This window comes from Fusarium musae, chromosome 4, assembly GCF_019915245.1.
Source record: "Fusarium musae strain F31 chromosome 4, whole genome shotgun sequence".
In the NCBI taxonomy this organism is placed as follows: domain Eukaryota; kingdom Fungi; phylum Ascomycota; class Sordariomycetes; order Hypocreales; family Nectriaceae; genus Fusarium; species Fusarium musae.
Window position 1 is genome coordinate 3,078,375 of NC_058390.1, and position 22,221 is coordinate 3,100,595.

Genomic DNA, 22,221 nt, shown 5'->3' on the forward strand with positions numbered 1-22,221 from the left:
GTTATATGTTTTAAAAGAAGGCCTTTTAGAAGAATTGGGAAATAGTCGTCGTTTAATCTTTGTAGAAGACAAAAAATCAAGACAGACAACCCATTCTTGGTGTCTTGATGACCCAGGCCTGAATTCAGGAAAGAGCACTTATGTGGAAGGGGCGTCGCCCACAGTAGCGTCACCATATAGAAAGAGCGTGTTGAGGGAGGAGCGTTACTCAGGGGCAGCACTACCAAGTCAAAGAAATACTTTTCTTCAAGTGCTTACTGATGCGGCTTTGCGCATCACGAAGTCTCTGGCCAAAATTAGTAAATAATCGATTAGGAAACAATTGCATATAAGTATACCGAGGGACCCGCGTTCGACTCATTCGATTGGGGAGTCTGCAGGTAGCCAAGGCTACCGCTACCACTCCGACCACGATCTCCACGATCATGGCCCCGAGATGTTTTAGTCGGGGTTCTCTATCAGAGTTGACTGGTCAGTCATGATAAAACAGTTAGAAAGTAATTTCCAACTTACGGTGGCTTTCTGCTTGCCACGACGAGCAGCACGTAGTGCCGATAGCGAAGTCTACATTCTATCAGTCTATTGTCAAATCGTGTAGGAGATAATTCTAAAGTACTTCGCCCCTATCCTCTGTACGAAGAGGCGCTGCATACTTGGCGGCAGCGGCAGCGGCGGACTCGCGGCCGGCGTTGTCGTCTGGGAATCCCTCGAAATCTGTTGCAGAGTCGTACTGGGATTAATTAGAATGCCATCCCGCTTTGACTCCAAACTGAATCTAGCTTACTTCCTGGCCACGGCGAGGGCGCCGGGAAGAAGATGCCTGGACACGAGCTCCAGGGCCGTAGAGGGGCGTGGGCGGACCCGTTGGCAGGAGTCGTTGAATGCTTGGCCTGGATCCAAGTTCTGGGGAGAAGCCACGGTGCTTTGCCTTTCTGGGAGACCAGTTGTGGCTGATTCTACCAGCAAACAGGTAATACCACCCTAGGAAAATTCAGCAGATAGCTTCGAATCAATCTGGATCATTTCCGACTTACGGACAAGGTCGTCTTCTAGCTGTCGCGTGTTGGGGCCCTGGCGAATCTCCAATCGGTGTTTGTGCACCTCACGGTAGTGCTTACCAAGGGAGGCAGTACTACTGAATTGATGTGTCTGAGCAACCGTCATTATTGATATCTTGATCACCCAGGACCGAGTCCAGGAAAGAACATGCATGTCAATTGTTAGTCGCTGGGCACTGGGACATATGCCACTCGGCATTAAACCTGGGCTCTTGGGTTGCATTCGTTATGATTCCATAGGAAAGGCCAAGCTCACACGTATCGAATGTGTTCTATTTCGCCCATGGCCGGTTGGACTGGTGTGTTTTCGTGCCAGAATATGTATCATGCGTCGCTGGGAACCCGGATGGCACTCCGACTCAACAGCCGTACCTGCATCAAAGGTTTACTGGCCAATAGGTACCACGTAACAGAACCCAAGTGGGCCATGCAGATTCACCCTGGCAGTGGAGGGCACATGCAGTTAATATCGCCTTAGTAAGGTAAGTAGTGGAGGTTGGCAGTTGCCTTTGTCGATATATACTGGTACTCAGCTCAAACTTTCACACATTACATCATGATATATAGACAAAAAGGAAAGGCATAATAGAATTGAGTCTAGCCTAGGAGAAAGAGGACTATTTATACTAGTCCCTGAGATAATTGCCTCTATAGGTAATATCAGTTTGTCCTTGCTGCCTAGATAGACTATATGCATATTAGGTAGCAAGGCAAACAGCAAATAACTACAAACATAGGTATAGGCAAACCTAACCAACATGATATTAGCTTAAACACAGGTGAGAAACTTGGCAGTCTTGACTACCTTAAGCTAGTCTAAAGTCATATTAATATTTATCCTAAAGATATCTCAGCCTTTTCTATGCACTTAGGACTGTATATTTATAAACTTAGACTTACTCTTCATTTTAGGTCCGCGAAAAGAACCCAGTAAATAACTTGTGGTGTTGCTGCAAAGTAGATCCTCTTTCCTAGCAACAGCAGAATCTTGCTGAATTTGTCTGGGCAAACATCGCGCCGGGGGTGTACATTTACCTTCCTCTCTGGAGTGGCAGTTCGACGACAATTGCTCTTTCACGTTCTACTCTTGGAGCTGGCTTCGAAACGCTGAAGCCGGGAGGCTTACCGATATGGTTTTCACGTGTTTCCAGCGGCACGTCAAATTCTATCTGCCGATAGTCTAGACATGGTGCACCTGTTAAGTCTTCTAGGGCCCAGGCTCGATGACTTAGCTGACAGTTGCAACAAGCCTGGTGTATACGTTTTCGTATACCATGCAAAACGTGGGGTTCATTACCAGTCATGAATTCGAGAGGCTATAGGCAATACCTTGGTCGCGTGCTACACTGGCCAGAGTATTACCAATGTCCCTTCGCTTCGATCAATATCGTCGGGAATTGAGGCGATCGATTCCCGAGCTTGAAGATAATGCTCAGAGAGTTTCGGCGAGTGTGCCTAGCTCTGCCGAACTGTGGTTGAAACAAACTTGAGGTTAATCCTTGAGTGGTCGCAACTTTCAACCAGAGACATCACCGACTTAGTCAGATGTATACTCAGAGCCATATGAGGGACAGAAAAGGCAGCAAATGGTTATATAGAGGATCCCAGTGGAAAAGACAATTGAAATTGGTAAGCAAAAGTAACGACTGTTGATCCCCAGAGTTACGATGATATATTCTAAGCTTATGAGAATTTTCAATAAATCATTGACAGCTTTAGAGAAGGCAACAAAACTTGGGACCTCTATCCTTAACTAAAAAGAGCCTTAGATAAGTAATTAGAAGATGAGAGACCCTCTGATGAGTTTACGTCTGGCATCCTTTGCCAAGTTGAGGTTTTCTCGGAGTGTACCTTCGAGATACAGATCCCTGTCCTTCGTGTAAGTAGACTGTGCGAATTGTTTCAAAGATAACACTGTCCTTATCTGATATGGGGCCAAACTTTTTTTCTTGTTTGCTTCAATCTGGACTCGTCAATAGTCTTCCAGTTGCTCATCAACCACATTGATCAATATGTCTCCCGTCGAAGAAACCGGAGACCTGTTCTCCATTCTCCCAATAAAAATCCCTGCCACACCTTCATACCCAGAGACCGCCATTCACGAAGTTCGCATACGGAAAAATGCACCCAAGATACCTACCACCAACGACTCACGAAGTCTATTCCTCAAGAACATTCCCACCGACAGCACAGAGCCTCACTTTCGCGCTGTCTTTACACAACTTGTAGGCGCTGGGCGCTTTGAGGGGATTACATTCGAAGACGAGTCACGGACGCTGCTGCCTATTGATCCTGCGCAAGCCACGAAAGTGGCAGGCTTTGCGAAAAAGAGAAAACGCGGCGACGTTGAGGTGGAAGAGCGGGAGCGAGAAGAGGAAGCTGCGCAATTACCGCAGATCTGGTCGCGGCGCGTGCAGCGCAGCAGCAGCACCGCAATTGTGCTTCTCGCAGACGAGAAGAGTGTGCAACTAGTCCTCAAGGCTATCGCAAAGCTACAAAAGAGTAAAAAGTATCCCACATGGGGTAGAGATCTCTCCGACGACGTCCCCTCGCTCGGCTCATCGTGGATCGCATCGCATCTGCAACTCTCACGCGTCGACAAGCCAGCCACCCAAAAGGCTGTTCACGCCTTCTTCACGGCATTCAACCGCAAGGAGAAGGAAGCTATTGAGCTAGCTAAGCGGCTGCGCAATGAGCCAGATGAGGATGGCTTCGTTACAGTAACCCGCGGTGGACGGGCAGCTCCCGCCAGCCGAAACGAGGCCGAGGAAGCCAAGCGCAGGATGATCGAGAGGGATACCAAGAAGAAGTCCGAAACCAAGGACTTCTACCGCTTCCAGATGAGAGAACGACGCAAGGCGGAGCAAATGGCCTTGATGAAGAGATTCCAGGAGGACAAGAGAAAGGTGGAAGCGATGCGGGAGAAGAGGGGGAAATTCCGACCAGAGACATGAGATATTTGGTTAGCTACGATTCGTAAGTCATGATGGTGTTTTTTGTTTGTCTTTATGATGACGTCGCGGGGCCATCGAACATGATGGGGTAGCGAGGCCTTTGGTCTCCCATCTTGGGTGCCGAAAACAGCCGCGTTACAATCTTCTCAAATTTGTCTGAGACAAAGACATTGTTCCATATTTTGTCAGACTCTATTCGTGAATCTCACTGACAAGTTCAGCTGTTTCTAGAGCATGTCAAACTCGGTCTACACAAGGATACTGTTTCAAAGATATCCATGTTGGCGCGCAACATATACCCGAGTCATTATGGGTTTTCGTATTCTGTCCATTACGACTCAACAATCCTGTCATCGCCGCTCGGATCAACACCCTTAAGTCTGATAAGGGTCCAAGAGGAGATGTAAAATCCGCCACGAGGCAACATTCGGGCCTTTGGTTTCCACCACGTTTTAATTCTGTCTCGCCTCAGCCAAGAAGCTATTAAGGCGGGGAGGACCTTGTCGGAAGGAGGAGATAGAAAATAGAATCAGTGCGGCTTCAGAGCTTGAACAAGTTTCAGACTGAGACTTCGAGTTGACGGTACATGTGCCAGCAGCTATGTCTGTTTCAATGTCAAGTTGTCCCTGGAAACAATGCACAACACCATTCATATGACATTTGGCCGTTTTCTGACCACATCTTTCCCCTCATTCATACCTTGATCAGGCTGTATATCTGTAAACATGCCCAATTTCGACCCATCAGCATCCTCATCGAGGCTTTCTAGTTTAACAGGTGGGACTGTCGACCCAGACAACGACCCTCACCAGCAAACACCAAAACCCTCACTTTTGGCCCAAAGACAGAAAAAGCTTGATCATCTGCATTGCCACCTGTCGAGCGCTGTCTTGTCAAAAGGATGACCCTGGCAGGTCTCTCGTTCAGGCCCGCCTCACTTTTACAGGGATCTCATTGGCGGACGCATTGTTTACTTTGCTCCCCCACATAGCAACCAGCTCTCCCCACCAAAACAATTAAAGGGACCACAAGCTTGTACACTTATACAGGAGAGATAGTACTAGTACCTTTGCGCAGGAAATTGATGAGAAAAAGTCAATCTCTTCAAGATTCGAGGATATGTGTATCAACTTTGGACTCGCTCACCTATCACAATGATCGATACCGATAATCTTCGTACAGCATCGCTGTATATCAACAATCAGCTTCTATCTAGAGGTTTGCTTCGCGATGGTCAGAGTATTGATTTCGCCGGCGCGGCCTTCAATGGCGATGAAGCTGGGACTACCATGGGACGAATCGTGAGCGTCCTCAACGATCTAATACTCCGAAGAGATGTACGTTAGCTCTCATGTGTCTTGATACAACTAACAGTCACAGCGTGATGCAGAACATCGCGAATCCCTCTCAACCACCATGCGCACCCTACGCGCCGATAACCTCAAACATACCAACGACATTGCGCGACTCACAGAGAAACACACCGAGGCCAAGAGGAAGCTGGACATCGCAGAAGCTTCAGAGGCTGCTCTCAAAACACAAATGAAGTCGGCAGACGCCGCCATACGTGGTTTAAAGGAAGAAGTCGCCCGCACAAAGGGACTGGTCGCCCAGGCACGAGCTGCATGCGCAACAGACGTCCGTAGACGAGACCGCCAAATCGATACCTTGAAGAAACAGCTCGCCGAAGCTGGGCGTGCGCGAGGATCCCGAGCAAACCCCGGCATAACCTCAATTCTCGTCACAGGCGATGTTGGCGAGGAAAAGTCGACAGGTCGCGGAGGCACCACAGCAGCAGATGATTATGATCTGCGCAACGAAACCAATGCATTCTTGGCCAACCTGGCTCAGAATCTGAGTGAAGAAAACGAAGCTATTCTTTCCGTAATGCGCAAGACGATGCAGCAACTGCGGGACATGAGCGGGTGGAACAACGAGAACCAGGATAACCTTGTTATTCAGCAGCAAGGGTGGCAGGATATGGCTTCGGAGCTGGACTCTGTGCTGGAACACATGCGAACTATCCTAACGAACCCCTCGTTCGTACCAATCGAAGAGGTCATGGTTCGAGAAGAGGAAATCAGCCGTCTCAAGGATGGTTGGGTCAAGATGGAAAGTCGCTGGACTGAGGCAGTTCACCTGATCGATGGCTGGCGGAAGCGCATGGCTGCTAATGGACGGCCAATTTGCGACGAAGAGCTTCAGATGGGACTGCGTCTTAGTCCGGTAAGGGTACGAGATGTAGAGGAGACAAGGCACGCATCTGCTCTCAGACTTTCTGCGGTTGCTGAGGAGCCCGAAGATGAGATGGATGTTATCAACTCGCCATGCCCTTCACGCTGCTCCCCTCGTGTACAACTCGTCCCAGAGTCAGAGCCTGAAGATGAAGTTGACCGAGAAAGTGACATCGAATCCGATTACGACGAAAACATACCAATCGACGACTATGACGTTGAGGAGCCTAATGTGCAAATCCTTCAGCAGTCCACAGCAGCTCCCCTCTACCACCCAGACCCAAACTCATCGCCACTACCAGAGCCTCCCCAGCTCAGCCCCTTGAAAGATTCTGCATCAGCCGGAAACCGAGGCTCTCAACCTCGCAAACATGGCAAGGGAGACTTCAGCACTATTGTGGAGGAAAACACATGGGACCTTGCTGCAGAAGGAGGCTCTATTCCTCTCAGATTTGATCAAGAACCTCGCGACCGCGTGTCATCTTCTTCTTCACTCGACGAAGTCCTCCTCGTCAAGTCACCGGAAACTGCTCCTCAGCTTAACGAGATGAAGATGTCTACTCCCCGGCACCAAAGCTCTCACCGCAGCAGCGACGACCAAAGCGAGACTCAAACATCACCAAACCGCTCCCCTCGTAGAACAGCATCCCGTCTCCCCCTCCCGCGAAACATCGATCCCGCTCCTCAGCAAAGTCCTCTCACTATGGCGACTATTGCCGCCAAACTGGCCGCTTCAGAGCGCGAGGCTGATGCTGCTCGTGTTCGCGCCAAGCTTCGAGCTGCCCGTGGAACTCGTGGAGTCAAGAAACCAACCATGACTTCATCTCAGCCTGACAAGGCTACCGAATCGACAAACGAAACCGAAAAGAGAAATGATTTTGAGAACGTCGACCCTGTAAAGAGGGACCCAGTACCGGCTGATGATCAAGTGAAGCCTGAAAAACGACGCCGTGAACGCCGAATGAGCAAGAGTGTATCGCGACGTAGAAGTACGTTGAGTCCTTGGGAACTTGAAAGCTTGATGAATGGAAGCGTACAGTAATGAGAATTTGTCAATGATGGGCGGAATCCTGGAAAGCTGACTTGGGCAATTTGGTCTGGCGTTTGGTGCAGAGAAGCGGTAACCCGACAAGGGATCAAGTTTAATACATTTCTGATGGATGACATTTATCGTACTTCACACGAGACGGTCTGCTTGCTAGTTGTGGAAGGAAACTTGTAGATTCATATGAATACGACTGAAATACCCCCTGACATGCCTTTGGTTCCTCAAACCAGCAAGTGGAAAAGCAAAAGATAGACTAAAGTAAACAACCGACTCCCTGTCCTTGATTCCGGATCTCAAACTCCAATAAAGTTCCATAAGTCACTGGCGTGTACTGTCTGTAAATTACAGGGCAGGCGCCGTAGCAATAAGCACCGACATGACAGCAGCTCCTCCAAGGGCGACATACCCAACTGCTTCTGCCATACGACGAAGACGTTTGCTTGGTGGGGTTCCCAAGGCTGCAATGTGGCGAGGCCTTGCACTTGGTTGCACCTCTCGGCAGTGCACCTGTGGACGAGATTGCCGGTCGTCAGACATTTGTTCTTCTTCAGGGGTAAGCTGAGAAATTTCATCGGCCTTTCTCTTGGTTGCAGTGGATTCTGGCACTGGAGTCTTCACAGGTTCAGCTGCCACGGCTCCGACCGGTTTCGCTAGCTCCACGGCTTCGACTGGTTTGGCCAGTTCAGCTGCCTCCAAGGCTTCAGCGGGCTGGGCATCACCGTCTTCGACAACATCGGTATCATTCTCTTGGGCCACTACCTTCTCAGTTGTCTCGGTTGTGACTTCGATACCAGATGACTTCTTGCTCTCTTGGAAAGCCCAGGCAGATGAGTCGTCCAACCCTTGCTCCACAGATGGTACGGTGGTATCGATGTGCTCAGGGGGCGTTGCCAGATATTTCAGACCAGAAGATACCAAATCGGAAGCGCGAGGTTGGGTTTCATCTGCGGGCGACTGGAGTTGATCTTCTGGGTGCCCGAGGACTTTGTTTTCCATCCCTGCCCGCAAGAGATAGTGTTCCTGAACTTGTGCCTGATGGACGGGGCTTATGAGTCGAGCTCGGGGTTTTGCGAGGGCAGCTAGAGCGTTGGCTTCTCTAGCAGCAAAGAACTCGTACTTCCCATGCTTTCTGCCGACAACCTCAGCGGTAGAGTGTGTGATCGTCTCGTGGTTATATTTGTCGAAGACTGCTTCTGAAATTGGGGGAAGCTTCAAGGACGACGTGCCGTTGATCGACATCATTGGAGCAAGGTCTGATTTCCATGTATAGTGGCTTTTGTCCAACTGGGTGAGTTTGGCACTATCAAGTTTTTGAGAAGCATCCGGGGTCTGGGTGCTCGAAGGGTTGACCCAGGGCTGCGCAGCGGTCTTTTCGGGGTTCTCGCTCATTACAGATGCCATGTCAGCAGCCTCTTCAATACGACCGTTGGCTTGAGGGGCAGGTTCCTGAGTGTGGACTGGAAAATGGTCAAAATGGTCCAGAGCACTGTATCCCATGAACATACCTTGCTCTTCTTCAAACTCGTCATGCTCTGCAAAGTCTTCTTCTTCATCGACAATGGAGTCCTCTGCAACGGATGACATTGCATAGTCGACGCTCTGGCAATCTTCAGAAATGCCACCATAAGAGTCGTCTGTGTCCATCGAGTTTGGTGACAAGTCGTTTTCCGCTTCTTCATGCTCTTCCTCAAGGTCAGAGAACTCGTGGCCCAAGACAGAAACAGGTTCTGGCAGCTTGGAGAGAGGTATCTCTTGAATATGAGGACAGTTGACAAAAACCTCAGTTCCGTTCCTAACATTGGAAAGAGGATATTGATCATCCATTGTCAAGTCGATCGGACCATGACCAAACGATGAAGTAGTCACTCTACCAGGGACAAACTTGTTGGTGCGCAACATCTCGTAGCTATTGTTCACTTGGTCTTCGTCACTGATCAGAGATTCGATGTCGCTATCCTCAGGAACGCGGAAGCTATTGCCGCGCAGTTCGGGGCTATAATAATCAGCAAAAGGACCGGAGATATCGGAGGATGACATACTTGATGGAGCCGTATGTCTGACGAACTAGCATAGCGCAAGGGTAGTGTTTGTCCTGGGGTCGTTCAATGAGAGCACCAAACTTGAGCTTGTCACCACTGATCACTTCATGGTTCACATTCGTCTCGAGGCGGACGTCGTTTTTATAAGTTCCATGGAGAGAACCCGTGTCCTTGACATAAAGTTTCTAGGGAAACAGTTAACACAAAGTTACTGGAGAGTTTGCCTCCATAAACCTTACCTGTTTGTCGGCGTCAAGGGTGAAGAGTGCATGCTTTCGAGACATGACTGGTGAATCGAACCAAGCATTGCTCTTGGCAGCTTCAAAAGCTCCATTTCTTCTAGAAGTTCGGCCGATTTCGATGGTCGGATTCTTCTTGCTGAGAAAGATGCGACGAGTTGGAAATGAGAAGCTGGGCGAGGGGTCGGTTATCGAGAGTGTGATGGAAACTATGAATGTCAGTCACCATCAAGGTTCGAGGAGTATGTTTATTCTGCTGTTTGGATATTGCCTCACCTTCGTCACGGTACTCGGGTACCGCCATTTTGATGGCCTGTTGATAAGGACAAATTACGAGCTCTTGAGTGAAGATGGTAGGTAGCGTTTGGTGATGCTCTTGGTGTGCGGTGCACACTGTCTCATGGACCCACTCCTGTGAATGGATGTCAGTAGGCCAAATGCAGACTCGAAAGAGTTTGTGAGAGTTGATGAAGGAAGGAAGAGCAAGCCTGTGAGAGAGGCCTACCCTTTTTGTTCGAGAAAACGGCTGAAAGATAAAAGTTAAAAGGCAACACAGATGAAAGGTAAAAGGGTGTTGGGAAGCCCGGAAGGTGAATGCAGGCATTGCGAGTACCTTAGCTCCGATAAGTGGCGGGGCTTATCGCTGCCTGCCTTGTGGGCTGTGGGCCTACGCTGTCACCTGTCCCGTCTGCCTGTTACGGCAGTGGCCTTGCACTGTTGCCCCACTTCGCGGGATGAATGGAGGAACCCCGCCGGAATCTTCAATTCAGTTTTGGGATTACCTGGTTGATGATCGTGAGCAAGTTGCTCACAATAAAACCCGAAAGGATATAAGATTTCTTCAAGTCACTTTGGGTATCTTCCAGCAAGAACAAGGTATCACAGCTGATGTTGGCAGTATTATCAGTTTCAGGGTCTAGCTTGGATCTAGTGCTCTTAGGTTGGTGTTAATGGCGGCAGCTGTTTCAAGTGGGTCGCACTGTACACTGCCGAAACACCCTGGACCTGAGTATTGAAGTGACTGTCGTGATATGGGCAACATGGCTTCACCAACTTAATCAACTATTGTTTTCCTCGAAGCAAAGCTACCAGCCCCCGAAGAAGCTCGTATATCGGACAAAACCCAGCCCAAAGGCGGAAAATCGGACCGAGGGGAAGATGGCTTGAGTGAAGAGGTCATGGATAAATGATAAATAGTGCAAGAGTTCAATGTTGAACTGTGTAAACTGCCCGCTGCTTTGCTGACACCTTCAGCTTGGGCACTCGACCCTAAGGCCTTATCATTCTAGGAGGCCAGAAAACTTGGGGCCGTCATCCTAAGTAACGGAGACCCTGTCAAATGTTTATAGTGTATGTTATTAGGTCTTCAGACTACTTGATTTCGGGACCATCCTCCTCACCCGTGAGTGTTTGTTTTCTTTATCGGGTATCTGCAAGTAGTCAAACCGGCGGTACCCGAATATTGTGATGAAGGTACTCGTATCATGTTCATGCAAGTGGTTGAGCTGGCACAGTGACTAGCATTTTAACTCACTCCTAAATAAATACATAGCAACATGGCGTCAGGTGGTAATCTTTTCATTGGCACCAGCGCCATCAGGAGTGGTTGGTACGGCGGGTGTGAGTTGGCTTCCAACGCATAAATGTCAGCTTGGTTTTGTTTCAACCCTCCTGAAGAAAACATCAATAAATTTGAAAGCCTGGGCCGTATTATTGGGTGTTTCTAATATGGTGAGGGGTACGAATGCACTTTTGCGGGAAGCTAGGACTTCAGTTGCCAGGTGCTCGTAAACGAGAGGCAGGCAAGAAGCCCCCAGGGCATCTTTGGATGGTTCGCATACCAGTAGACTCTACGTGGTTCAGCCAGCCAAGGAAGCAGGAGTTGCACAATGCATTCTGACCAGGATCTCTCTCGTCTTTGATACTTTGTTTATATTAGTATGAATTCTATCTGATGAATATTCAGATATATAGCCCTGACTATTTTATCTCACACGAGCTCAGTCAAGCCTCGGTTTATGGGATCTTGTCCGTTTAACTCAAGCCAACAAGCCGGTGCTGCCTAACCCAACCGGGCAATGAATACTGACACGGGTATCAGCATCTCAAGTGATTGGCGCTTACTCACATCACACGCGAAGCTCTTCAGTTGGCTTCTCGTTTGTTCGGTTTCACGTTCGCTTTTCCTAACCACATTTGACTGCGGAGGGAGCTCGCCTAGCTGGATTCTCTCATCACACCACTTCTCATACCCAAAGTTATTCTTAAGTTGCCAAATCATGTTCAGAAGTTTGAACTCAAAGCGTGATTCGACATTACTGAGGCACCAAGACAACACTCTGGTTAAGACATATCAGCAAGGGACTAAGCGAGTTAGATGATCGATGACGCTGACCGAGACAAGGGTCATTCAAGTGGAGAATATCTAAGCGGGAGTGGGACGTTAGCATACATTCCTTGTCCCTTTTCTGGGGAGGTTACCCACTATGCTGTCATTTGAAGTATTGGAACAAACATGTGATACTGTATATACTTCGAACCTCATGAACTAAATGACAAGAATGCATGAGATTCCCCAGATGACAGTAGTACCCAGAAGCATCTAGCATGCATTCTATAGTGATATCCAAGCCTCTGAGTCACAAACCCCTTAACCGTTGGCTTGCACCTGCGTACATTCAAGGCACTTTAAGCTTCACGGCTAATGATTTGCCACTAACAGTGCTGGAATTTCTCAGCGGCGCCTGATCCATGTTCCACTCAGACTGTTCCACTGTCCACAGGGCTGTTCATACTCCTGGTGCCACGCCACAACCCGGTTCTTACTGGCTTTAAACAAATATTTATCGCCGTTCGTCCACTTCCTTCTCTTCTCTCTCCTTACTTTGCTCAAATTCAGGTGCAACCATCTTGCTAACACCTATCTCCGAATCTTCCTATTGTCACGCGAACTTCCTCATGGACTTTATGCCTCGATACGCCTATAAAGTAACACGAACCTCCGCCTACTACACACACATCAGTCGACCCAGACCCAAAACTATACCCAAGTGACAGAATTTTCAACTAGACGAGGATCACTTGCTGCACAGCTTTTGATCATTTGATCGTTATAAACTTGCTTACATTCAAATTCTGCAAGTTTTCCTCGTCGATTAACCTCCACCCTTTTTGCACATTCGCATTTACAACACCACTTTTGGACTTAACCAAGACTTGGGCAAAATGATGAACCACGCTCGAGTCAAGGCCCTCAAGGGCGACGGAAAGACTACATCAAAGAAAGCAATCAAGTCAGGTCGTGCTTCCGCTGGTTTGACTCCTCGAGGCTCTCCTTTCGCTTCGCTTCTTACGTCACCCGCGCATTCCGCAACCCCAAGCCGGGCTGCTTCTGACGAGAGCGAAGATGACTTCGAATACGACGATACCATGAGCATTGCTTCCGGAAGCTCTCTAGTCGGCACCAACGAAGACGGCACCAACACATTCGACGCCAAGCAGTTTATGGAAGAACTTCAGGATCGCAAGCACAACAATAGCGATGCGCGAACTCAACTCCTGGAACTCTACATTAAGGTTTTGCGACATCGGTTCGCCCCTGCCACCCACGAGTGGCTTGATGATTCGGCCAACGAACTCGCAGAGCTTTTCATTCGTGGCGCTAATCGCGGCATGGAAGCTAGAGAGCGACTACTTTACCTCCAGGCATATCTTCTGACTCTTAGTTCCTCAGAGGACGCCAATGTTTACGAGCATGCCGAAGGAACTCTCAAGCAGATAATTGCCGACGACGACGATGAGGAATGCAAGGCTTTTGGCATTTACGCATTGTGCTTTACTGTACTTTATGGCGGCGGTGGCGAGACGGAGGCCCTCGAGTTGCTCGACTACCTATATGCTATAGTTGAGTCTGATGGAGACAACATCGACTCATATGACAATGGATTCATTGTTGCGGCTGCTCTTCGAGGTTGGGCCTTTGTTGCTAGCCACGTGGACGACTTTTCATATGCCGCCACCATGGCTTTGGATGGGTTTTACGAACAGCTTGACAGCGTCGATGTTGGTGTTCAAGCTCAGGCCGCTGCCTGTATTGCACTCATTTTTGAAGCGGCGCGCAACCACGAGGAGGAGACGGGAGAATCCTGGGATCTTCCCGTCAACCCAGAGAAACTCACAGGTCGCATGTCAGAGCTCGCCAAGCAGAGCTCCAAATCAGTTTCAAAGAAGGATCGCCGAGACCTTCGAGATAGCTTGATAAGTGCCATCACCTCACTCGAGAAGGGTGTTGGACCAGGATATTCGTCAGCTGGCTATACACCTCAGAAGGGCGATAAGCGCCCAACCTCCAAGCCCAATGAGGATGGTGTCATTGAATTTGGATACCGTCACAAACTCCGCCTCGGCAACTACGTCGCCGTGATCGATTCGTGGTCACTCTCTTCCAGAATCGACATGATGAGACTTCTTTTTGGAGGGCACCTACAAAAGCACATTTTTGACAACCCTGTCGTTGCTGAGTGTCTTAGTGACGCCGACTTTAGCGACCAGGGACCAGTTGCAAAGAAACCTCCTAAGAAATAAGACAGCTAACTACATTGCATTGGGATTCGAGGTTTGGGTGTTTTGCAGGCGTTTTGATGCAGACTTTATACCTGGGGGATTATTACATGGAGGGTTTCCAGAAGGGCATACGTTCTTGGTCGGTCTTTGACGATCTTGTCGGAATAGACGAATGGATGATTGTGTTAAAGTGCTTTTCTGTCGCATTCTTTCAAGCGGCGATATCTGATGGGTTTGCTTTGCCCTTCATCTCTATCAATACAGCGTCTTGAAAGTTATTTGCCACGTGCTTGCTTGGTGATCTGAGTGTCGTAAACTTCTCGCAAAAGATGAGAATAGTGTTTTGTATATAGGAAGAGTTTAGCGTTTTAGGCTTAAAGCCGTCGCATGAATGAATGTTGAGGCTTGTTTCTCGGATGAGACATGGTTCAGTTCTTCTCAATAACTTGCAACGTATGCATCGTGATATTTTATTGGTCGCTTATCTTTGGTTGCATCGCAAACTAAGCCACAATTCGATCCCCGCCAAACCCATTAATGAAACTTGGCATCAACCACTCATAAGCTGTAGCACTTATCCTATCTGGCACATGAACTGGGCTGTTTTCAAGGCAGGCCACCACAAGGCATCGACATTTCCTTCTTCTTCTGTCTACCACTCAACCTCAATCTAATTCATTTATACTCGATAATAGACTGCAATATACACCATGACGCGAGTCTCAGTATATACTTCGGCCCTGGCGGCTTTTGTAGCTGGTACGTTTTCCGACCTTCTGTCCACAGCACGCGCCGCAATGACGTATGCGACCGGTTCTGGTTCATCTCAAGTTGACAAACAATAGCGACGGTCATGATAGTAATCCCGATATGGCTCCCCAACTGGGTAACATACTCTGTTACTTCGGCCACCGGCGAGATAGTCGAGAGACATATCGGCTTACACAAGAGCTGTTCAACGCTTGATGATCCCTACTGTCGACCATTCCCTCCCAAGGATCTCTGCCAAGGAGGTGAACGATACTTCTGCTCCATGTGGAGGACCGTTGGGTTTCTAGCATCATTTGCTACTCTGTTATGTTTGGGCGGTTTGGTGACTTTTGTTGTCATCATGTGTGGTGGGAAATACAAGCGCGAGACTGGATGGCCTTTTGCCGCTGGCATGTTGACCTTTATTTCTGTTATGGAGTTTGTGGCCATTTCTATTGTGGTGAGTTGGTCTGCTACGGAAGTATTTGAATGCAAACTAATCTATGCTAGGCGTATCTTTATGATCATGATGATCAGTTTAATATTCCTGGATGGTCGCTCGATACGTCGTTCTATCTCAGCACCACCGGGGCAGTTATTTGCCTTCTGACTGCCACTGGTATTGCTTTCTCCGCATACCTTCTTCCCCCGGAGGAGGGATACGATTTTTTGTCAGACCCTCTCGATGCTTAGGAAGTCTAGGATAACTAATGCTTGGGTTTGTTGGTTGCGTCTTTTCTCGTTTGATGTTCTCATGGACAGGTGTTTTGTTTCTAAGTAAAGAGTCTCTGGTGTTGGATGTCTGGTACATTTCAAGGTGCTAATCTAGACTAATACAAGGAGCTCTGCTGTAGCTACCTTGAAATACGTAGATTTAGTAAATCGATAGATTATTTCGCCTGTTAGAAGTGACTAGGACCATGACCTATACATTACAAGTAACTGCGTCCGTCAGTAGTTGACCCTGAACTGTCAAAGTCTACAAACAAGCCAGCTTACAATCCTTCTCTCAAGCGATACAGCTGCTGTGTGCGTTGTAGTTAGTCCAGCCGTATGAGGCATGTGGTGATGCAGGCGGGGTATGTTGCTCCCCACCTTTGACTCTTTATCTACATGAACTTATCTCACACAACCTCGGTTCAGATAAAGACAAATCACCTCAAGTTATACCCAAACACTACTTAACTCTTCGAAACAAAGACACTATGACTACTGATACCCCAGGACTCTCACCAGATCAGCTGGAAACCTTCAATCGCGATGGCTACCTCATTCTACCTGGTGCCCTCTCCAGCTCAACTGTCAAATCTCTACTCGACGAAACTCACAGTCTTCTCGAGAATTTCTCCCTAGATGATCACCCTCTCACACGTTTCTCAACCGGCGAGAAACGTGACCATGTTGGTGACGACTACTTCCTGACTTCAGGCGACAAGATGCGGTTCTTCTTCGAGGAAGACGCCTTTGATGATGATGGAAAACTCACCAAACCCAAGGCTCGTGCTGTCAACAAAATCGGGCATTATTTGCACGCTCTATCCCCTCCGTTTGCTCGTCTTCTGGACCACGATACGAGCAAGGTCAGCCCACCTGCTGTGGCACGTAGCCTTGGCTTCAAAGACCCTCGGTGTCTGCAGAGCATGGTTATCTGCAAGCAACCAGAAATAGGAGGCGCTGTCCCTCCGCACCAAGTATGTCAAGCTGATACTGTTTTATGACTGACTAACGTCCACCAGGATAGCACTTTCTTGTACACCAACCCGCCATCGGCTGTTGGTTTCTGGTACGCACTTGAGGATGCCACGCTCGAGAATGGTTGTCTAAGTTTCCTGCCCGGTTCACATCTCTGGGCACCCGTTGAGAAAAGACTCGTTCGCAAGGTAGGCAATGTTGGTACAGAGATGGTGGATAATGACGGTCCAAGGTTCCCTGCAGCAGCAGGCGATGGACAAGCAGCGCCAGACGGACCACATGAGTATGTCCCTGGAGAAGTCAAGGCTGGCGATCTAGTACTCATTCACGGCAACCTCTTACATAAGAGCGAGAGGAATACCAGTCAGAAGGGACGAATTATTTACACGTTCCATATCATTGAAGGACAAGATAGGGACTATGATGATAAGAATTGGCTTCAACCACCAAACGAGGGGTTCACCAAGTTGTATGCTTAAATGAGTACAACAATCTCTAAATAACATATACTATTGCAACGCTCATCAGAGCCCTTTTTCCGTCCACAAATAAGTATGCCATAGACATGCATTGAAACATGATGCGTAGGTATGTCGATAAAATTAGTCTGCGAACATGGTTTTACGGTCTATCCGGCTCCCCCTTCGTCCTAATCCTGTGTCGTCAAAGACGGGTATCATAATCCTCACTCAGAGTCTGAATCATCCTCACTCGAACTGTCGCCAGAGCTTGACTCATCCGAGGATGACGAGGAATCGCTTGAATCTTCCTCGCCGGGCTGTCGATAAGCTCGTGCCGGGGCCTCATTCTCAGATTCGTCCTCGGACGATGACGAGCTCCCGCTGCTGCTGGTGTCGGATTCACCATCTGAATCAGAGTCCGAGTCTGACTCGGAACTGCTGGAATCGCTGTCTTCGACATTCACACGGAGCTTTCGTCGACGTTTTCCGGGAGCGCTGTCGGCGGTCTTCACAGTCTTCTCTGCATCTGTAGTTGATGTGACGTTATTATCGCTTGCAGTGATGGTCTGTGATGATGCGATGCTGGCCTCAGTGTCTTCGCCATCGGAAAGCTCATCAATGACAAGCTCAGCTCTCATGCGCTTCACAAGTCGGCGAATGATGACACTCTCTTCTTCTGAGTCCGAGAGGTAATCAACCTCGGTGAAGCCCTTTCTCTTAGTTCCCACTGGGTGGTTTTCAAGAATTTTAGCAAGGGCCTCCTCATATCGTTGTTGATTAGCCTCAAGGTTTTTGGTTCCCTCAGGGAACACCTTTGCTCCGTCCGATTGGTCCTGATCCCTAACCTCGCGAGCATTCTCCAGCAGTCGCATCCTCACAAAGCCCTTCAAGTCTTGGATGTAGTCGTAGAAGGTTTCAATGTCAGAGGCGGGGATTCCATCGGCATCGAAAACGTGCTTGATGAGGTTTGATTGGTGGTTTTTGTTGAACTTCCAGCTATCGCGAGCTGTCTTCCAGAGCCTCAAGTATTCAAGCGCAGGCTTGAGATCAGTAGGGACCTGGGGCTGAGGTTTCTTTGCGGGGCCTTTGCTCTTGGCCTTGCTCTGTTTAATGGGCCTTGATGGTGTCCTGGCAGAGTGGTTGTTGGATGGCGCATCGGCAAAGGTGACTGACTTCTGCCTCTTTAACTGTCCTGGTGCATTCCGACTGGTTGTGGCTTCATCCTGACGTGGTCGCTTAGCAACCTGGGAGGAATTGTAAGGTGGCGGGGCGTCGTATTTTCTCTTTGTACTTGACTGGATGCTTGTGCTTGTACTGCTGGATGGGTGCCCAAAGCTGGGCTCAGATGCATCCGATGGCTGCTTGAGCTTCAAGCCCAATTTCTTCCAAGCGGGAGTTTGACCAGACATTGTGAGATGATGTTTGTGCAGTTCGTTTGAAAGAGAGGACAAAAAAACAGCAACCAGAACTTGAACGGACTTCTACTCTCAGAAAGTTGAGATTCAGAGATTTGTGTTTTCTTCAACTTCCTCAGATTTGCTGTAGTAGTTGCCAGGGTCCTTGAATTTTCTTCTAGCTGCTGGGTGAGCGGCGGATTCTCTGTTGACTTTCAAAGGACCAATAACAGCAGCGTAAAGTCTAAAGGGGGACTCTGAGTTGTCAATTCTGCAAGTTCCTTTTAGCGCAGTGCAAGTGCAAGGCCGATATGCAATATCGTGTTGTTGCGGGCCGGATCTCCTGGGTTGTCAAGCAACTTTTTTCTGAGGATCATCATGAGTGGATCTAGAGATACGATAAGATAAGAAATATGGAGAGCTTGGACGGCAATATTATATGGAAAGAGCTTCAGAGACTGATCGATCACTTTATCATCTCAGACCTCTCTGTAGGGACAATACGTTAGATATTCTAGTTTTATAAATCCTGTTACATAGTTTGAGAGAACCTACTGGCTTTTGGCAGACCAACAAACTCCAGGCTTCTCTTATGGGAAGACATCATAGTGTCTATCTTTTGTGTCACCCTGCCACCTACCACATTCTGCCTGAGGATTACCTAATGCCAGCGAGGCATCAACTCAGCCTTCCCATTGAGCTCCGTTGCCTCACTATGCTCTAGGCAAGCTCCTGCTAACGCGTCGACTATCTCAACCCACAATAGCTCCCCTCAACCTCCGCAACGTCAATCAACATCCCAAACTCTCCTCATTGAGAACTTAACAAGTTCTTCTCGAGCTTCGTCCCCTAAACCTACCCGATTCTGAATCGTTAAATACACAAATCCTCCACAATGTCGGGTATGTTATGCTGCATCAATACGGTTTATGGCATCCTTGCTAACACACAATGAACAGCCGGCGCATACGATCGACACATTACCATCTTCGCTGACAATGGCCGGCTGTACCAAGTTGGTATGCGAATCCCGAGCGTCAAGAGCACCGAACCCTACGATTTCTTTGGCCGATGACGTTGATTGATACATGATTCAGGGCTGACATGAATTCAGAGTATGCCTTCAAAGCGATTACGGCTGCCAACATTATGTCCGTCGGAGTGAGAGGCAAGGACTGTGCCGTTGTTCTGTCTCAGAAGAAGGTCCCCGTACGTTGATGATGTTGGACAATCTCATGGTCAGCACTGATGAAGACAATAGGACAAGCTTATGGACCCCGCCTCTGTCACCCACATCTTCCAGCTCTCTCCCTCGGTCGGCTGCGTCATCACAGGATCCATCGCAGATGCCCGGGCTTTCGCTCAAAGGGCTCAGGGCGAAGCAGCAGAATTTCGATACAAGTATGGGTATGAGATGCCAGCTGATGCACTAGCCAAGCGTCTTGCCAACATCAGCCAAGTCTACACTCAACGAGTAAGCATATTCTCATCCTCAAAATTGCGACCAATCATATACTGACTCTACCCCAGGCTTACATGCGACCTTACGGCGTTGCGACCACTCTGATTTCGCTCGACTCCGAATATGGCCCCCAGCTGTTCAAGTGCGACCCTGCTGGATACTACATCGGTTACAAGGGAACTGCGGCAGGCCCGAAGCAACAGGAGGCGCTGAACCACCTTGAGAAGAAGCTCCGTAACAAGGAGCATGCGGAGGGATCTTGGGAAGAGGTTGTTGAGCTGGCCATCACAACACTGAGCACAGTTCTGAGCATGGATTTCAAGAAGGGAGAGATCGAGATCGGTATCGTAGGTGGGCCTCGACCTGACGGTGAAGAGGGAACCTACTCGGGATTCCGAACATTGACTGAGGACGAGATTGACGACAGGTTACAAGCTATCGCAGAGAAGGACTGAGCAAGTGGAGAGAATGATATGGAACATGGGTTGAAACATAGTCGGCTGGCCATAGTAGAAGGTCGGTGCACTGTGTCGCGAGGAATGATAGCCCTGATTCGCGGGCTGCAGGGACGACGTTCTGCTCCCAGGAACGTGGGCCATGCAATGCCAATGCAGGGGGGTGGATTATCAAGATCAGAGAACCGGATGCCGTCGTGGGCGTGGGTCCTCGCCAGTGTGTCACTAGCCGTCCTGACCATGTGCAATAGAAATTGATGAGACTTTTCAATTGAGCAAATGACAACAGTCGCGCCTGATGACCCAATTGAGGACGAGTATGCCTCGCGCCAAGTTGCTAGGAGCCTACGATGGGCCCAAGATATGCTAGTTAGTGGGTCAGGGATGCGTGTAGTGCAGGTTTGAGAGTTGAGAAAACCAATATTTCTCAATAGTGGATCTATTTCAGACATGAACAAAGGCGCAAGCCTCGCAGCGAAGACAGTTCGATTTGGTGCAAGTTTGTTCTAGCGTGGTTTGTTCTAATTTTGGTCAATGCGCATACCTTGTGTCATTTACTTTCTCCAAAACAAGCTCAATTGGTATTGATCTCTAAGTCATACGAGAATCTAGAACATGAATGACAAAAGAGGCTTCTGGACGAGTGATTTCAAGTATGATTTCCAAGTTTGAATGAATATGCAAACAGAGCTATCCCGAACTATGCTAGTACCTTCATCACATCCTTGGAAGTGATAATCATATGGGGTCAAATATGTCAATGCACAGATTTGGAGAAAGCAAGTGGCTGGCAATGAATGTTTCTCCTGGCATGGACAAGCTTGTCGACAAGGCTTGTGGAATATGATCTGAATTCTGAAAGTGAAAGCCATCCATCTGGTCGATCGGATCTACTACTACGTCCTTACAGGGGGCCCTGGTTTACTGGGAGGCTCCTTGGAGTTGATGGCTGGCTACCCAGAGTAAGCGCCGATTTGAGCCTCCCAGGGGCGCTGAAAGAAAGCAAGCCACGGCCAATCCAAAAACGGGATCAAGTTCTGATGTAAGTTGTTTACAGAACCAAGGCGCGGGAGCGGGAGCGGGAGCGATAGAAAGTAACCGAGACGGAGGAGTTCGTGTTGAGGATGGTATGGGATGGGAGGCGAACGTTGAGAAGGCAAATGGTAGAGAGTTCGTAGTAGCACTAGTTTGGGCTTTCTTTAGTTTGGACAAGTCAATAACGGTTGGAGAACAAGAGGAATGACGTTTGGTTGGGGGAGAGAATGTGAGCGGCCTCAAACGGCGTCCATGCAGAGAATAGATAGAGGACATGACGCCACGGCATGGACCAGGAACAGTTCTTTGGATTATGGATGCTTGATAGTGAGTGAGTGAAGATACGGTCATCTGACGATTCTGTGCCTCATGGTTTCGAGGAGAGCCCAATGTTTTGCAATATCTGCGATATGCCTTGTTGAAATGAACCTGGACGAGCTGGAATTGACAAGCCAAGTAAGCAAGCTAGGTGCTGAGTTAAGTGTGATAGATGCAGCAGGCCCTGGGCTGGTCTCAGATCTGACTTGACACCCATGGACTATCTTACCTACCCCCCATGTCAACCATCTAGGTAGGTAATCTAGCATTACATTGTGTATCAAACCTGGAAGTCGGTGACAAGAGTCGTCAATCACCCGGGTGAACAACATGAATCATTATTTCGATAACTCCTCATATCGGAATCACCGCCATTGACTCAGCCTTTTGACTTTGTCTTGCGTCGCGTCATGCCCATGTCTTGTAGGGTTGCATTCACTTTTCAGACGGCCTCGTGTAGATAGGCTTGACCCTTTACGGCCTTCCAGCTCGCCCCGGACAGTTGTGAAAGCTTCATCC

The 22,221-nt window shown here is 48.7% G+C and overlaps 9 protein-coding genes across 9 annotated transcripts; 6 read left to right on the forward strand and 3 right to left on the reverse strand.

The window, feature by feature from the left end:
• Positions 1-441: 441 nt before the first annotated feature.
• J7337_005860 (uncharacterized protein) lies at positions 442-1,164 on the reverse strand (the record flags this gene model as incomplete). The annotated part of the gene is made up of 5 exons (XM_044823532.1): positions 442-468; positions 514-564; positions 617-730; positions 785-981; positions 1,035-1,164. The coding sequence occupies 5 exons, from the start codon at positions 1,162-1,164 to the stop codon at positions 442-444; spliced, it is 519 nt and encodes a 172-aa protein (XP_044682023.1).
• A 1,906-nt stretch (positions 1,165-3,070) lies between these two features.
• On the forward strand, positions 3,071-4,012 carry J7337_005861 (uncharacterized protein; the record flags this gene model as incomplete). Its single annotated transcript, XM_044823533.1, has 1 exon — positions 3,071-4,012. The coding sequence occupies one exon, from the start codon at positions 3,071-3,073 to the stop codon at positions 4,010-4,012; it is 942 nt and encodes a 313-aa protein (XP_044682024.1).
• A 1,154-nt stretch (positions 4,013-5,166) lies between these two features.
• On the forward strand, positions 5,167-7,288 carry J7337_005862 (uncharacterized protein; the record flags this gene model as incomplete). Its single annotated transcript, XM_044823534.1, has 2 exons — positions 5,167-5,349; positions 5,393-7,288. 2 exons carry the CDS (start codon positions 5,167-5,169, stop codon positions 7,286-7,288), a joined length of 2,079 nt encoding a protein of 692 aa, XP_044682025.1.
• A 348-nt stretch (positions 7,289-7,636) lies between these two features.
• On the reverse strand, positions 7,637-9,876 carry J7337_005863 (uncharacterized protein; the record flags this gene model as incomplete). Its single annotated transcript, XM_044823535.1, has 5 exons — positions 7,637-8,751; positions 8,800-9,287; positions 9,334-9,518; positions 9,573-9,781; positions 9,849-9,876. 5 exons carry the CDS (start codon positions 9,874-9,876, stop codon positions 7,637-7,639), a joined length of 2,025 nt encoding a protein of 674 aa, XP_044682026.1.
• Positions 9,877-12,797: 2,921 nt separating this feature from the next.
• J7337_005864 (uncharacterized protein) lies at positions 12,798-14,156 on the forward strand (the record flags this gene model as incomplete). Its single annotated transcript, XM_044823536.1, has 1 exon — positions 12,798-14,156. One exon carries the CDS (start codon positions 12,798-12,800, stop codon positions 14,154-14,156), a length of 1,359 nt encoding a protein of 452 aa, XP_044682027.1.
• A 1,090-nt stretch (positions 14,157-15,246) lies between these two features.
• Positions 15,247-15,578, forward strand: J7337_005865 (uncharacterized protein; the record flags this gene model as incomplete). The annotated part of the gene is made up of 2 exons (XM_044823537.1): positions 15,247-15,345; positions 15,396-15,578. The coding sequence occupies 2 exons, from the start codon at positions 15,247-15,249 to the stop codon at positions 15,576-15,578; spliced, it is 282 nt and encodes a 93-aa protein (XP_044682028.1).
• Positions 15,579-16,090: 512 nt separating this feature from the next.
• Positions 16,091-17,056, forward strand: J7337_005866 (uncharacterized protein; the record flags this gene model as incomplete). The annotated part of the gene is made up of 2 exons (XM_044823538.1): positions 16,091-16,576; positions 16,622-17,056. The coding sequence occupies 2 exons, from the start codon at positions 16,091-16,093 to the stop codon at positions 17,054-17,056; spliced, it is 921 nt and encodes a 306-aa protein (XP_044682029.1).
• Positions 17,057-17,262: 206 nt separating this feature from the next.
• On the reverse strand, positions 17,263-18,447 carry J7337_005867 (uncharacterized protein; the record flags this gene model as incomplete). The annotated part of the gene is made up of 1 exon (XM_044823539.1): positions 17,263-18,447. The coding sequence occupies one exon, from the start codon at positions 18,445-18,447 to the stop codon at positions 17,263-17,265; it is 1,185 nt and encodes a 394-aa protein (XP_044682030.1).
• A 1,134-nt stretch (positions 18,448-19,581) lies between these two features.
• On the forward strand, positions 19,582-20,349 carry J7337_005868 (uncharacterized protein; the record flags this gene model as incomplete). The annotated part of the gene is made up of 3 exons (XM_044823540.1): positions 19,582-19,641; positions 19,694-19,906; positions 19,963-20,349. 3 exons carry the CDS (start codon positions 19,582-19,584, stop codon positions 20,347-20,349), a joined length of 660 nt encoding a protein of 219 aa, XP_044682031.1.
• Between the last annotated feature and the right edge of the window lie 1,872 nt (positions 20,350-22,221).